The 14,125-nt window shown below is 43.5% G+C and overlaps 1 protein-coding gene across 1 annotated transcript in view; it reads left to right on the top strand.

The window, feature by feature from the left end:
- The window catches only part of sspo (SCO-spondin), a 74,660-nt gene that overhangs the window by 28,207 nt on the left and 32,328 nt on the right, over nucleotides 1-14,125 (top strand). Inside the window, exons 42-79 of the mRNA XM_051411541.1 lie at nucleotides 189-293; nucleotides 444-571; nucleotides 1,405-1,525; nucleotides 1,667-1,794; nucleotides 1,908-2,049; nucleotides 2,133-2,303; nucleotides 2,536-2,716; nucleotides 2,942-3,017; nucleotides 3,274-3,295; nucleotides 3,469-3,589; nucleotides 3,739-3,952; nucleotides 4,120-4,261; nucleotides 4,383-4,559; nucleotides 4,705-4,926; nucleotides 5,034-5,189; nucleotides 5,421-5,579; nucleotides 5,674-5,838; nucleotides 5,931-6,122; nucleotides 6,271-6,393; nucleotides 6,937-7,063; nucleotides 7,359-7,484; nucleotides 7,897-7,988; nucleotides 8,390-8,593; nucleotides 8,700-8,870; nucleotides 9,032-9,287; nucleotides 9,433-9,479; nucleotides 9,630-9,800; nucleotides 9,918-10,052; nucleotides 10,667-10,803; nucleotides 10,924-11,018; nucleotides 11,119-11,168; nucleotides 11,514-11,684; nucleotides 11,868-12,038; nucleotides 12,150-12,229; nucleotides 12,355-12,524; nucleotides 12,620-12,666; nucleotides 12,899-13,099; nucleotides 13,516-13,686. Coding sequence (XP_051267501.1) covers nucleotides 189-293; nucleotides 444-571; nucleotides 1,405-1,525; nucleotides 1,667-1,794; nucleotides 1,908-2,049; nucleotides 2,133-2,303; nucleotides 2,536-2,716; nucleotides 2,942-3,017; nucleotides 3,274-3,295; nucleotides 3,469-3,589; nucleotides 3,739-3,952; nucleotides 4,120-4,261; nucleotides 4,383-4,559; nucleotides 4,705-4,926; nucleotides 5,034-5,189; nucleotides 5,421-5,579; nucleotides 5,674-5,838; nucleotides 5,931-6,122; nucleotides 6,271-6,393; nucleotides 6,937-7,063; nucleotides 7,359-7,484; nucleotides 7,897-7,988; nucleotides 8,390-8,593; nucleotides 8,700-8,870; nucleotides 9,032-9,287; nucleotides 9,433-9,479; nucleotides 9,630-9,800; nucleotides 9,918-10,052; nucleotides 10,667-10,803; nucleotides 10,924-11,018; nucleotides 11,119-11,168; nucleotides 11,514-11,684; nucleotides 11,868-12,038; nucleotides 12,150-12,229; nucleotides 12,355-12,524; nucleotides 12,620-12,666; nucleotides 12,899-13,099; nucleotides 13,516-13,686 — 5,367 coding nt within the window. The remainder of the gene's footprint in view (nucleotides 1-188; nucleotides 294-443; nucleotides 572-1,404; nucleotides 1,526-1,666; nucleotides 1,795-1,907; nucleotides 2,050-2,132; nucleotides 2,304-2,535; nucleotides 2,717-2,941; nucleotides 3,018-3,273; nucleotides 3,296-3,468; nucleotides 3,590-3,738; nucleotides 3,953-4,119; nucleotides 4,262-4,382; nucleotides 4,560-4,704; nucleotides 4,927-5,033; nucleotides 5,190-5,420; nucleotides 5,580-5,673; nucleotides 5,839-5,930; nucleotides 6,123-6,270; nucleotides 6,394-6,936; nucleotides 7,064-7,358; nucleotides 7,485-7,896; nucleotides 7,989-8,389; nucleotides 8,594-8,699; nucleotides 8,871-9,031; nucleotides 9,288-9,432; nucleotides 9,480-9,629; nucleotides 9,801-9,917; nucleotides 10,053-10,666; nucleotides 10,804-10,923; nucleotides 11,019-11,118; nucleotides 11,169-11,513; nucleotides 11,685-11,867; nucleotides 12,039-12,149; nucleotides 12,230-12,354; nucleotides 12,525-12,619; nucleotides 12,667-12,898; nucleotides 13,100-13,515; nucleotides 13,687-14,125) is intronic.

The following is a 14,125-nucleotide window of genomic DNA, read 5'->3' as shown; positions in this document are numbered from 1 at the left end:
GAGCTTTTGAAGATGAAGAAAATGAAAGTGATAAGTAAAATAAAAACTAAATAAAGATCCTTTTCATTTGGTCCCTCAACAACATTGCAGAACTCAAAATATGAGGTCCAATTCATTGTTACAAACATTGCAATATTAAAGTAAGTGCAGTCTGACATTCATCTTTTTATTCTACAACACCCCTGTAGGAGGAAATGACACCATTCTTGTGACAATTAGCCCCGTCACTGTGACCTCCAAGCCAAGAGAGGGCACTACACCTCTGGTTCCCACATATCCACTTCCTCCTGGAGGTTTGTGTCTTTTTCATATGATCAGTTGGTCATGCAGTTTCACAAGTTAGAGCATTTTGGCTTTCATTTCTGCATTTATTATGAATGGTTAATTTATTTCCGCTCATTGTAATTTTCATCAAATCTCACCTTGTCTCTTCTTTTGTTCAGATGAGTGTTGGTCTCCTCTGGGTGTTCAGTTTCTCCCAGCTTCCAGTTTCAGTGCCTCATCACAGCAGACTGGTCACCCGCCTGAGGCAGGTCGCCTCCATGGATGGGACCCCCATAGGGACCTCCAGGTAAACCAAGCCTAATGATATATTTATTCAATACAGCCAGATGAATCCAGATGAAATGCCCTTGAGCAAGTTCCTAAATCCCCTCATACTCCAAGACTGCTGTTCTGTCGCTGACCCTGACCTTTGAAAAAAATAAATAAAAACAAAACCCTACAAGAATGGATCAAATACATTTTTTATTAATATCACTGTAGCAAGGCCCAAATTAAATATTTTTAACTGAAGGAGACATTTATTCAAACTGGGGTGAGCAATAAAATGGTTTACAAGTTGCTGACATTAGAAATGTAAAACATTTGAATACATGCTTTTCAAAACTGCTCTTCTCACACTTGTCAGGTGCTCAGTATATATCGGTCTTCTGCTTTTGACCGCTCAATATCTGACATTAGCTCCTTGACCTTAATGTTCTTGTGTAAGGGATGCTTCATGGTAGATTTCACAGTCCTTCTTTGATTTAAAAAACCAAACAGTGTTCCTTGTTTCTTAGCCATGCTAGCGGTGTGGCTTTGAGGATGAAAATGGCAGCCCCTCTACCACATTAGTCTAGAGTTATCGGATGGATTGACATACATTAGGCACAGACACCCTCTAGTGTCACAAGCAGCATTGAGTGAAATGTCGTTGTGACCGCTTCCATCAGCTGTACTTTGTTGTGTTTAGTGTTAATCAGCAATAATGTTATCATGCTAACATGCTAAACCAAGATGGTACATAACCTGCTGAATATCTGTATGTTAACATTGTCCTTGTGAGCATGTTAGCATACTGAAGATCAAAACTGCTGCTGCAACACAAGCATGAGGTGTAATCAGTCAAACCTTTATCTGCAGGGCTGGAGTCCAGAACCTGAGGAGTACAAGGACCTACCACAGCGGAGCCCTGAGGGACACACTAGCAACACACAGAGCCCCTATCTACAGATAGACCTGCTGAAACCATACAACATTACTGGTAATCACTAACTTTCATGCAGGGGCCTTAGAACAAATAGAGATGGAGATGCCGATTGAGTGTACTTGGTACTAAAAGGGAATTCCTATGTGAGATTATCTAATGTGTATCAGTAAAATCAATGAAATGCTATCTCTCTAGGTGTGCTAACTCAGGGTGGTGGTGTGTTTGGCACCTTCGTGTCCAGCTTCTACCTCCAGTTCAGCCAAGATGGCAGACAGTGGTACACTTACAAAGAGCTAGTCACTGATGCCCGGCCGAGAGCCAAGGTGAGACATCAAACCAAGTCTGTTAAACTTTAATCATATCACATATGCATCGAAGGCTGTTTGTCGTTGCTTTTTCAGATCTTGAAATTGATGGATTAACATTCTCCTGTCAGGTTTTTCATGGTAACCATGATGATCGAGGGGTGGCAGAGAGCCGACTAGACAGGATGGTGTCAGCTCAGTTTGTCCGCTTGCTGCCACATGACTTCCAGAATGGCATCTATCTTCGACTTGAGATTATGGGTTGTGGAGATGGTTAGTTTAATGGTAGTTTGCTGGTGTTACATGATTTTGTGTACATATGTGATTCTAAAATGCTCTCCTCTCTTCTCTGCCAGGTTACCGCTGGTTGACTACCCCTACTCCTCCCTCCCCAGTCTCCCCAGTAGGTGGATGCAGAGAGAAGGAGTTCCAGTGTAAAAATGGTCGCTGTGTGCCAGCAGGTCCACTGGGAGTTGTCTGTGATGGGGTCAATAACTGTGGAGATGGATCAGACGAGATGTACTGTGGTGAGCTTTCCAACCTAACACAACGTTGTTTATTTACTCTATAAGTACCATGCGTTTTATATTTTTTTAATGGGATGCGGTGGAAAGGAAAGTCACTTACACTCTCAACTGCCATCTTTTGCCTTGCATTAGATCCTGGTCGTTTTAGTTTTCTTTCGTGAGCTTTCTAAGTCACACATACCAAAACCAATCGCCATCATTCTTACTTAGTCTGACCATTCCCCACGTTCAGGTACACAGCCATCGCCTACACCCACCAGTCCACGCAGCTGCCCTGCTGGTCAGTTCTCCTGCCCCCCACCAGGGGGCTGCATTGAGGTAAGGCATCGGTGTGATGGGATTCCCCACTGTCCCAAAGGGGAGGATGAAATTGGCTGCCATCCCCCCGACCACATCACCACCCAGTCAGACAGGTGAAGGGCATTATTATTATTTATAGCAGCGGTAGTTATAGTTGTGCTAATTATTGTATTGACAAATCAATTTTGGTAATCCACTCCTGAATTCTGCTTCTTACTTTTTGTCTCATCTCTGTTTACTTAGCTCTGCTTTCAATCTCACAAACTCTTTGTGTTCAGAAGAAATCAAGAAGGATTTTAGGTACTTTCTCCTCTTTATTGTTGTGTGCTAATTCACAGACCACACACACCCACCCCTTCTCCTCTCCGGACTCCATCCATGGCTGCTGTCACTCATCCTGCTGTAACACCAACGGTAAGAAAGCACTTCATTTAGCCATGAGTTCCTCCAAATTCTGCAGAAAAAGCATAGTTTTAGAGAAAGATTTATCAGTGATGACTAAAAAAAGCATGTGATCATCTTGAATGGTAGTAAGTATTTCCCACCCCTCATTGCAATAGTAATAAAACTGCTTGTAGACGGAATTAGACAAGACCCAAAGATTACAGCTGTACAAAGTTACATAGGTGCTATCAATGTACACTTAATTTATTTTCTAATGTATTTACAGGGTGGTAGCCCAGGATATCGTGGTGAGTGTTAAATGCAGTTTAGATGGATTTATTTTTGTACTTTGAATTGAACAGCAGCCTCTGTTAATGTTCTTATGCTGCAGCTAATATTGCTGCAGAGCAAATTTGTTAGAAGTGTTCAGTTTGCCAAACTGGGTCTTTTGGACTGTATTAAAATTCATCATATTCTGTAGGCATCTGCTCCTCTCCCCTTGGACTGGAGGATGGAAGAATTCGATATGGTCAGCTGACCTCATCCTCACATCGTGAGAACAACCCTGCTGATGCTGGGCGACTAAACATTGTCCCTAATGTGTGAGTGATCTGATCTTTGTATGGTTGTCGACCCTAAAGCTTATAATAGCCTGACCATTTGGTGTGGTTATCTGCATGGACATAAAAGCCCTAAATGTGTTGCTGTTAAGAGAAAGTAACAAACACAGATTATATCATTTTCTGTGCAGTCAGGTTATGGAGCCTGGATGGAGCCCCTTGCCTTCAGATCCCCAGCCATATTTTCAGGTGGACTTCCTGGAGCCCACATGGGTGTCAGGGGTGGTGACCCAGGGCAGTGAACGCATGTGGGGTTACCTCACCAAATACCGCCTGGCCTTCGCCTTGCACAGCAGCCTCTTCACAGACTATAGTGAGGATGGGAAGCCTGGTGGCCCTGCTAAGGTATTTGTAGTTATTTGCAGAGAAAACCTGATGTTAAATATGAATGTCCATTTACATATATCCTCATATTTTATGAATGTGTTCATACATGGTAGATAAAAAGAAAAATCCAATGTTCTTGTCATTGCATGTACTCATGTAGAAGTGTCCTCTTGGTTGTGGTCTAGGTGTTTGAGGTGCGAATGGTGGCCAGGAGCCCTGTAACCCGCTGGCTCGGTCGGCTGGTCAGAGCTCGCTACCTGCGCATCATCCCTGTGGAGTTCAGACACACCTTCTACCTGCGTGCAGAGATCCTAGGCTGCAGAGGAGGTGAGGAATAACAACAACAGTAACAATCCAAATTCTCAGGACCCAGTTCCTCTTGCATACTACTACAGAACTACTTCACATCAGCGCTAATATGAAACAAGCTTTCCTTCTGCTCTTTTAGATGAGCTGGTGACCCCCAGCAGTGTAACCACAGCTCCCTCTGGTGTTGGAAAAGTAACTGTGCAGCGCTGTAATCCAGGCCAGTTTGCATGCCAGCACAGTGAGGAGTGTGTGTCTGTCTCTGTGCTTTGTGATGGTCGACCAGACTGCAAGGACCACTCTGATGAGATCAACTGTGGTGAGAGCTGAGTGCTTCCACTGAGTCAAGCCACACCACCAATTGTTTGTCTCCTAAGGAGAATAGCTGAAAATGATTCATACTCCTTTATTTTTATTTTTCCATGTCTTTAGTTATGTCTTATCTTCCTCGTGGTCTTCTTCAGGTACGGCTCCAACCAGAGGTTCTCCAGGCCTGCAGAACCAGACCACCTCCATGGGGAGACCAGGTTTCCACAGAGACAGTACAACAGGTGCGCCAGGCCTCCATACCACCGGGTCCCAAGGTGGACTTCCTAGTATGGCTAGCCCAGGGGTCACAGGTCATCCTGGTCTTCACCACACCACAACCCCCCATTCTGGAAGACCTGGGTTGCAAACCACAAAAGGTTAGAGACACAACATCCTTGCTAGTTATCCTACAACCAGACATGACCCATGGACTAACACTTTATACAAAATAGACATATATTGTAACCTTTATTTTCGTTTACAGCCACGTGGATTGCTACAACCCCCCATGATGGTGGCTTACCCAGAGTGCTTTGCGTGGAAGGCCAGTATGCATGCCGGTCATTTGGCTGTGTTGACTCTGCGCTGGTGTGCGATGGCAGACGGGACTGTTTGGACGGGTCAGATGAAGAACGCTGTGGTATGCATCAACAACCTGTCAGGGGTGGAAATACAGAAGAATGGAATCAGAAATACTTTTTACAAACTCTGTCAGTTTAGAGAAGTTAGATTTGATAATATTGTTACCATATTGAAGATATATAGTGTCATGATGTATCTTGCACACATGCAAAATATGATCTGAAGTAAATCTTTTGGAATAAATAATAATTTATGTGTTATTCCTGGAAAAACTTTAATGTCTTATCAGGCACCACAGCCAGACCAGCAGTGACTCCACAAGGCACACCAGTGCCTAGCCCGTGTTCTACCAAGCAATTCTCTTGTGCCAGTGGGGAGTGCGTTCACCTGGACCGCAGATGTGACCTGCAGAGGGACTGTGTGGATGGATCAGATGAGAAAGACTGTGGTAAGATATATGCCCACCTTAAAAGAGGTAAAAAGTCAGAAATAAAGAAATATTGATATTTTGGTTAAATCCTTTTATCGCTCCTCTCCTGTAGTGGACTGCATCATGTCCGCATGGACAGCATGGAGTGCATGCAGTGTGTCCTGTGGTCTGGGCTCCTTGTTCCGACAGAGGGACATACTGAGGGAGGCTCTGCCCGGAGGGGCCTGTGGTGGAGCTCAGTTCGACAGTCGAGCCTGTTTCCCTCGAGCATGTCCAGGTCTGTTTCCTGAGCCTGATGCCAACCAGGATGCATCTTTCACGTTATCTAATGGTTATCTTAATGTCACTCTCCCCTGTCTCCTCTTGTAGTGGATGGTCATTGGTCAGAGTGGACAGAGTGGTCGGAGTGTGACGCTCAGTGTGGTGGTGGTATCAGGCAGAGGAACAGAACCTGCTCTGCTCCTCCTCCCAAGAACGGTGGGCGGGACTGTGAGGGCATGACCCTGCAGAGCCAGAGCTGCAACAGCCAACCCTGCTCCAAAGACATAGGCACACAGACAGGTGACTCACAATCTGTCAGACTGTAAATTGTGTTGTTTCCTTCCTCCTTGAGGATGGTGGTCCAATACTCTTGCCTTGAACACCTTGTAATTACATTTCTACATGATAAACTCTCCTAATTATGTCTGTGCCCTGCTTGGTTGTTCAGGATGTGTCAACAGCATGGTGCTGGTGACTGAGGCAGACTGCCAGGCTGGAAGGGTGGAGCCCTGTCCTCCTACATGCTCACATCTCAGCTTGACCAACAACTGCACTGCAGCATGTATATCTGGTAGGACACATTGGAGGTGATGGGGTGTCATTGTATGCTTTATAATGTCATGTAAATATGAGACATTGAGGTACGTTTTGGTAGTTTCTGAGACTGGGTGGTCTCCTACCTTGAAGTACAAACTTGTGGCCAGTCAGTATTCATTTCTACACATAACGCAAGTACATAATAATGGCTCTTTTATATGCTTGTGTAGTCATTGTGATAGTGGTCGAGATAAATTATAAGTTATAAATGTTTAATGTTTTTTGGGTATTGTTGCCAAATCAAACAGGCTTCTTGCTGTTCCACTTAAATAAAGTTAAACAAAAAGGAGGACTTAAGAGTAAGAATAAATGAACCGGTCTTTGTTCTGTTGTCTATTGAGTCCTTACTGTGATTCACTGGTTTTGCAATTTAATATGTTCTGTCAAATTGTTGCAAAAGCCTCAAACCTGTATTGAAGCAATGCCGGGATCTTTATTCTCTGACGATAGTATCTCACAAAGGCTCATTCACTTGTAGCTGAAAGTCTGGTTAAGACCTTTATTCTGTCTCCTCCAGGGTGTCGCTGTTCTGATGGTCTGTACCTTCAGGGTGGGCAATGTGTGAATGCCAGCCAATGTGTCTGTCTCTGGGACGGTCAAACACTGCAGCCAGGAGAGAGAGTCAGGGACCAGTGTACCACATGGTGAGAGACAAGAGAGTCATTCATTTGTTATTTTCTACTTTGAAAGAGAGCCTTGTTTTCATAACATAATTGAGGCTATTTCTAGAATGCTATCTAGTCAGTTATGCGTAATTACTTTTAGTTTATTTTAATGTCATAAAACTGTTTTGTCTGAGGTGTCATAATTATCAGTTGTTGGAAAAGTTTTTTTAAAAAATCACTCAGGTTTTTCCCAGTAATGTCACTGGACTGCTGCCTAATTGAGTGATTTGAAAAAAAATAGAAAAGTGTAGTAATGCAGTTTTTGCCCCAATAGTGTTTGCAGAGATGGACAAGTAACCTGCGACACATCCAGCTGTATGGTGACCTGTCATTGGTCAGCCTGGTCGTCATGGTCACCATGTGATGTAACCTGTGGTCTGGGGCTACAGCAACGTTACAGGTGAGCCTGTTTAATTCAGTATATTTGTAAAGCACCTTACTCATTGTAAAAGTCAAACAGCAAACAAAGGCCTTACTCAGCCTCATTCATTTTCCATAAGACCCCCTTTCCCCTTTAATTCTGTGCCTATTCTTGACTTATTTACTCTGTTTGTGGTTTTGTGTACATTCTAATAATACCCTTAAAACCTCTAACTCTAAGTTAGTTAGAGTTTGTAACTGCTCACATTAAGTATTCAGAGATATAATTCTGGATCTTTTCACTTGCTGCTGGAACAACTGAGTTTCACTATGCATATTGTTACTCTAAGTTTAAATCAGGTTTAATGCACTTTTTTTGACCAAAGTTTTTTTATACTCACTCACCAACTATTAGATTTGGACCAGGAGTATTTATCACTTTGTCTCTGCAGGTCTCCAGTGAACCCAGCTGGAGCAGTCAGAATCCAACCCTGTCCAGAAGACTCGTCTGAAGCCCGCCGCTGCTCCAGCCCCTGCTTCCCCGGTATACCACTAATGCTAACACTAATTCTGTCCCAGTGTGTAGTTTTTTTTTCAAGATAAGTCAAACTGAGATTAGGGATTTCTTTAACACAAAATCTTTTCATGGGATTTTTCATTTGTAATGTTAGGTTTATATTCTAACAAATCAAAGTGTTTGCTGCATTGGATCTTGCACTAAAATAAATGTGTATATAATATATAAAAGCAAACTTGCCCTTCATTTTTAATAGCATGTGGGCTTCTATCCACTTACTGTAGATCTTAATGTCATAAGCAACAATTACAGAAGCCTTTCTGCAGGTACTTTAATGCTCAGTCTCAGGCTAGTATCCTAGTTTTGTAAGTCACTTGCATACTCATTACCTATGGGTGATATGCTGACTTTGTCCTTGTCCTATGCAGTGCTACCAGATGGAGTATGGAGTAAATGGACCACCTGGTCAGAGTGTAGTAAGACATGTTTCAACCATGTAGATGATGTTGGAATCAGACGCCGATTCCGCAGCTGCAACCATACGCTCACACCCTCCAACCACACGCACTTGGAATTTTCCTGTGATGGAGACAACGAGGAGCAAGAGCCTTGTAACACTGTTCACTGTCCAGGTATTACAGATACAGAAGCACACACAGAAACCACAGTGTCCTCCACTCTCCACAAATTATGTCTAAGGGTCAAGAAGAAAAGCTAATTATAGTTGTATACTTCCAGTGAATGGCAGCTGGTCACCGTGGTCACCGTGGTCTCAGTGTTCATCAGAGTGCGACTCTGGTGTCCAAACACGAGAACGATACTGCAGTTCACCCTCCCCACAGCATGGGGGCAGCAGCTGCCCTGGGCCACACATACAGACAGGAGACTGCAACTCCCACCCCTGCTCAGGTACTTCATCATGTTTTCTTATTACTCAAGCTTGAGTCCGTGGAGTAGTATGTGTGGATTATATTACTCTATAATAAAATTGTGTTTGTGGTTATTTTGTATTGGCAGTGTATTCCTAATATTTTATGAACCCCATTCAATTTTCATTTGTTTCCTCTCAGGTGTGTGTCCAGAGGGCATGGTGTACATGACAGCAGCAGAGTGTGAGGCTCACGGAGGTGCGTGTCCACGGGTGTGTTTGGACATGACCTCCACAGAGGTGCAGTGTGCCACCGCCTGTTACGACGGCTGCTATTGCGCCCTGGGCTTCTACCTGCTCAATGGCAGCTGTGTGCCCCTGGCACAGTGCCCGTGTTACCACCAGGGGGAACAGCACCCAGCCGGTGCCACCCTGCCTGTTGATGCCTGCAATAACTGGTACTGTCAGACAAAATTACCCCTCTGTCTATAATTGGATGATCAAATTTTACCTGAAAGTTTAAAGTAATATTGTAGAGAGTTGGAATGTTCGGCCATTTCCTAAATCAAGCGTCACGTGTTGTGTATTGTGTATCTCAAACAGTACCTGCACTAATGGAGAAATGAAGTGCAGTACAACTCCCTGCCCTGGTGAGCAGCTTTACTGTTAATTGCAGTTTTGAAAGTACATTTAATTGTCTTTCTCCTTGTCTCTTGCTGTATTTAACACTTTTATTCTCACTTATTTTTTTTACATTCTGTCTGTCTTTCTCTATCTTTTATCCTCTGTGTGTTTCCCAGTGGACTGTGGCTGGAGCAGCTGGACCCAGTGGAGCGCTTGCAGTCGAACATGTGATGTTGGTGTGAGAAGGCGGTATCGTTCGGGAACCAATCCTCCTCCAGCTTCCGGGGGTCGCCCCTGCAAAGGAGACAGAGTTGGGATTGATACCTGCAGCATTGAACCCTGCTTTGGTGAGGTGTTATTATATACATAATCCATGTTTTGTTTTGTTTTGTTTCAAAGAAATTAACCACAGATTCAAATAAGTTAATCTACGTGTGATGTATCTACGTGTGATGTGTCTACAGGTGTAAAGGAGCCATGGAGTGCGTGGTCCGAGTGCTCAGTGACTTGTGGAGGAGGTTACAGGACCCGAACTCGTGGGCCTATCCGAATCCACGGCACTGCTCAGCAGTTCAGTGCCTGTAATCTGCAGCCCTGCGGTACAGCAAGACCTACACTCCCATCTAACAATGTTGTCACGTATAGTATCAGAACTGTATAAGTGGGTACTCTTGAACAAGACAGCTGAATTTATTATACAACTTCTAACACACATTTATTGCATTAAAAAAAATTTGCACAAGAAAACAACAATAATAAGTTGAAAGTAGAAAAAAACACAGATAATTCATTGAAATTTGATTTCTTCAATATGTCCATTGAAATTTGATTTCAATGTTGTCGTAGGGAACCATAAAAAATGGTAATGTTTATTCTAATATATCAAATCCTACCCTGGAAAGCATGTGAACAATGCTAAGAAAAAGAGTAGTAAAAAAGTAAAAAAGAAGGCACAAAGAATTTATTCGTAATTAATGAATTAATGTCATTGCCAGATTAATGGATGATACTGAACATATTGTTTTGGATTGGAATATCCTACTTTGGTGCATCAAGCAGCTTCTGTCTTATGAGTTTTGAGCAACATCATATGTCCAGTTTGTAATAAAATTAGATGAACAGATTTTCCCACTTTTTTAATGCGTTCAGATGTTTTTGATGACACTTGAGAGGGTTTTCATTGATTTCTGCTTGGCCTCTGTTGCTGTGTCAGGAGATGGCAGGGTCTGTCCTTCAGGCCAGGAGTGGAAGCAGTGTGTGAGGGGAGCAGTCTCATGCACAGATCTCACAATGGACCTTAACAGGAACTGCACACCAGGCTGCCAGTGTCCACACAGGACTGTCCAACAGGTGGGCAGGTGGCTAAATATAAACAAGTGTACACACACACACACACACACACACACACACACACACACACACACATATAAGAATCACGGCCATATTGTTGATGGTCCTTCATGTTTCCAGGATGGTGTGTGTGTGCCTGAGTCTGACTGTCGTTGTGATGTGGATGGAGAGCAGTACAACCCAGGAGACATTGTGCCCAGAGACTGCAACAACTGGTCTGTAAAACTGATTTTATTCTTGAATTGTTCTAAGAGCCATACTGAATTTAAAGAAGAGATAAAATTATGATTGAACTTGTGTGTGTTTATATCTCAGTACATGTGAAACAGGGAGGCTGGTAAACTGCTCTCAGGTCAGCTGCAATGGTAGGCAAAAAGTCATTGAATTAAATCTTTACTTTAATACAGCTACTGTTGCTTTTTTCTGTGTGCATTGTTGTCATATCTTTGTTTAAGTAGAAAACAGTGTTTGCTATTGTTTGGTTTTACATAGTTTGCATAACAATAACAGTAGTTTGCATGCTACTCATGCTTGATGAATTGGCTGCCATCACAGCCAATGTGAGTAACAGTTATTATTGACAGTGAAGCTGTAAAGATGCAAAACAACATGAAAAAGTAACATGAATAACATGCAAATGTTCTTACTGTCCTCATTGTTCAACTGTATCTTTCTTGTTCTGTTCCTCCAAATGCAAACACACTCTACAGTTGATGGCCGATGGTCAATGTGGACTCCCTGGGGTCAGTGTTCGGTGTCGTGTGGAGCAGGGCTCCAGTCTCGGTACCGGTTCTGTTCTAGCCCCCAGCGCTCTGGCAGTGGCCTGCCATGTCTGGGACCTCACAGAGAGGACCAAGTCTGCGTCACAGCTCCATGTGACCGTGAGTTTGTTTTGTGTTAATTTATATTGACTAACACTCTGTTATTTAAATATATTGCCATTAGATTTTCCACTCCCCAGTGCAGTCAGACCACAAGATCTTATGCGTCTGCAAATAGATCTTTATTGCTGTGAAGTTGTTTTAATTTTCACTGTTTCATCACAATGTTTGGGCTCTTTCCAGGTGACGGTGGCTGGGGTCAGTGGAGTAACTGGACAGAGTGTACCAAGTCATGTGGCGGGGGGGTTCGAAGCCGGAGGAGAGAGTGTGACAGTCCCAGTCCAGAGGGGGAGGGGAACTACTGTGAGGGGCTGGGAACTGAGGTCATAGCATGTAACACTAACCACTGTCCAGGTATGTTTACACAGGGTGTAGAATGTACATGAGGCAGTGTGCTCTACCTGTGAGTTTTGTGCACAGTCAATTATATGTGTTTTGACAGTGTGTCATTGTGTATGTTTTCAGTGGCTCCATGCTCACAAGTCCCAGGCACAGTGTTCAGTAGCTGTGGTCCCTCCTGCCCTCGCTCCTGTGACGACTTGGCTGTGAGTATCACACTGAACATGACTCCTGTTTCCACCCAGTACGACTGACCAACAATAAGTCATGCTTTGTGGGTAAAAATGAAGAACTTTGGTGATGATAAGGGAATTTTCTTCCTGTCCCTCAGCACTGTGAGTGGCAATGTGAGCCAGGGTGCTACTGTACAGAGGGCAAGGTCCTGTCTGCTAACGGGACAGTCTGTGTAGAGAGAGAAGACTGTCCCTGCCTTGATCTCAGCTCTGGACACAGGCTGGAACCAGGGGAGACCATTGAAGCCCCTGATGGATGTAACAACTGGTCAGAATAATGCTGTTCATTCATGTAGACCACGTTTAACATCCAGAAAAAAGGGACAGGAAAATAATGATGTTGCTGTTTCCTCTGTGTTTCAGCACTTGTGAGGGTGGGAGGCTTAATTGCACCAGATACCCCTGTCCAGGTGAGTGAGATTAGCTGTAACTTTCTGTAGGTTTAGAAGAAAGTGCAACTTATGCATGATGAATAAACAACATATAAAACCATTTTAACTGAATTGTGTGCAGCTTTTCTTTGACAAACTTTTTGAACGCACCCATGCAAAAAACAATAGCAATATGACAGAAAATCGTGGGGAAACTATGTCCGGGGACAGTCCATAAATGTAAATTTTGCATCCTGCTTTGTGTTTCCAGTGTCTGGTGGCTGGTGTGAGTGGTCAGAGTGGACTCCATGCTCCAGGACCTGTGGGGCAGAGTCAGTGTCCCGTTACAGGAGCTGTGGTTGTCCTGAGCCCATGGCTGGAGGAGTGGCCTGCTCTGGAGAACAGGAAATGCACAGTGGGGTCGGAGTTCAAATCCAAAGACAGCCCTGCCCGGTCATCACCTTCTGTCCAGGTAAGACACTCGTAATAACTAATATTGGTTGCTAATGACAGGCCCTAGGTTATTTAGCCCCAATAAACTAATATTTTAAGTAACTTGAGAATGAAAACAGGTTCCAGATCAGCCTCTCTTTAAGATATTAGGCTGTTCTCCATCTTGACTTGACAAAGTGGCATTTTGATATCTTTCATTCCTTTTTTTTGTCTTTTATCCTTTATATTGCTTCCATTTTATTGTCTCCTGCTTCTGTTCTTTGTATCTACATGTCTGTCTTTATTATCTTGCCATGTCTTTTACTGCAGGTAGGTAAAAATAACTTCTCTTTGTTATCACTTTCTTTACACCTTTTCAATTCTTAACTCTCACATGATCACACATACTTTGTTTGTGTCTCTCTCTTCATTTCTCTCTTCTTTCTTTCCCTCTAGTCCATGGTTCGTGGAGTCCCTGGTCAGTGTGGTCAGAGTGTGATGGGTGTGCCGGGTCGTCCACTCGCACCAGGGATTGTAACAGTCCTCCTACCAGGTTTGGTGGTCTGCCCTGCATTGGAGAGAGGAGGCAGAGGCGCAGTTGCCATGACAACGTCACCATCTGCTCAGGTTGGCAAAATAAAAGACTGTATATTAATTGTGGATTTGTGTAGAAAACTTCAAAAGGGAGATTACTGGATGAAAAAATGGATAAAAGATGGTGATAGAGCTGGAACCCCATGTAAGAAGGCTGAGTGTTGGGTTTGACTCTGACCTGTGGCCCTTTGATGCCCCCCCTTCCTGTCACTCTATAGCCATCACAGTGAAATTTTACCTCAGGTGAAAGAAATTATATATAGGAACAAGGTGGTAGCCATTAGCATTTCTATATCTGTCTATGTGGTGAAGCCTGAGAGAGAGAAAAGCGTCTGCTTGAGTTTAATTTTAAAAAAAAGCTAAAAGATCTGTTAAAATAAAATGCCTGCCTGAAAGGGAAGATTAATGAACTCTCTGCATTGGCTGAACTCTCCCTTCCCTCCTAAGTTCCTGTGCATGTCCAGCTCCCACA

Source organism: Dicentrarchus labrax, unplaced genomic scaffold (assembly GCF_905237075.1).
Source record: "Dicentrarchus labrax unplaced genomic scaffold, dlabrax2021, whole genome shotgun sequence".
NCBI classification, from domain to species: Eukaryota; Metazoa; Chordata; class Actinopteri; family Moronidae; genus Dicentrarchus; species Dicentrarchus labrax.
This window is presented reverse-complemented; position numbering and strand designations above follow the sequence as displayed.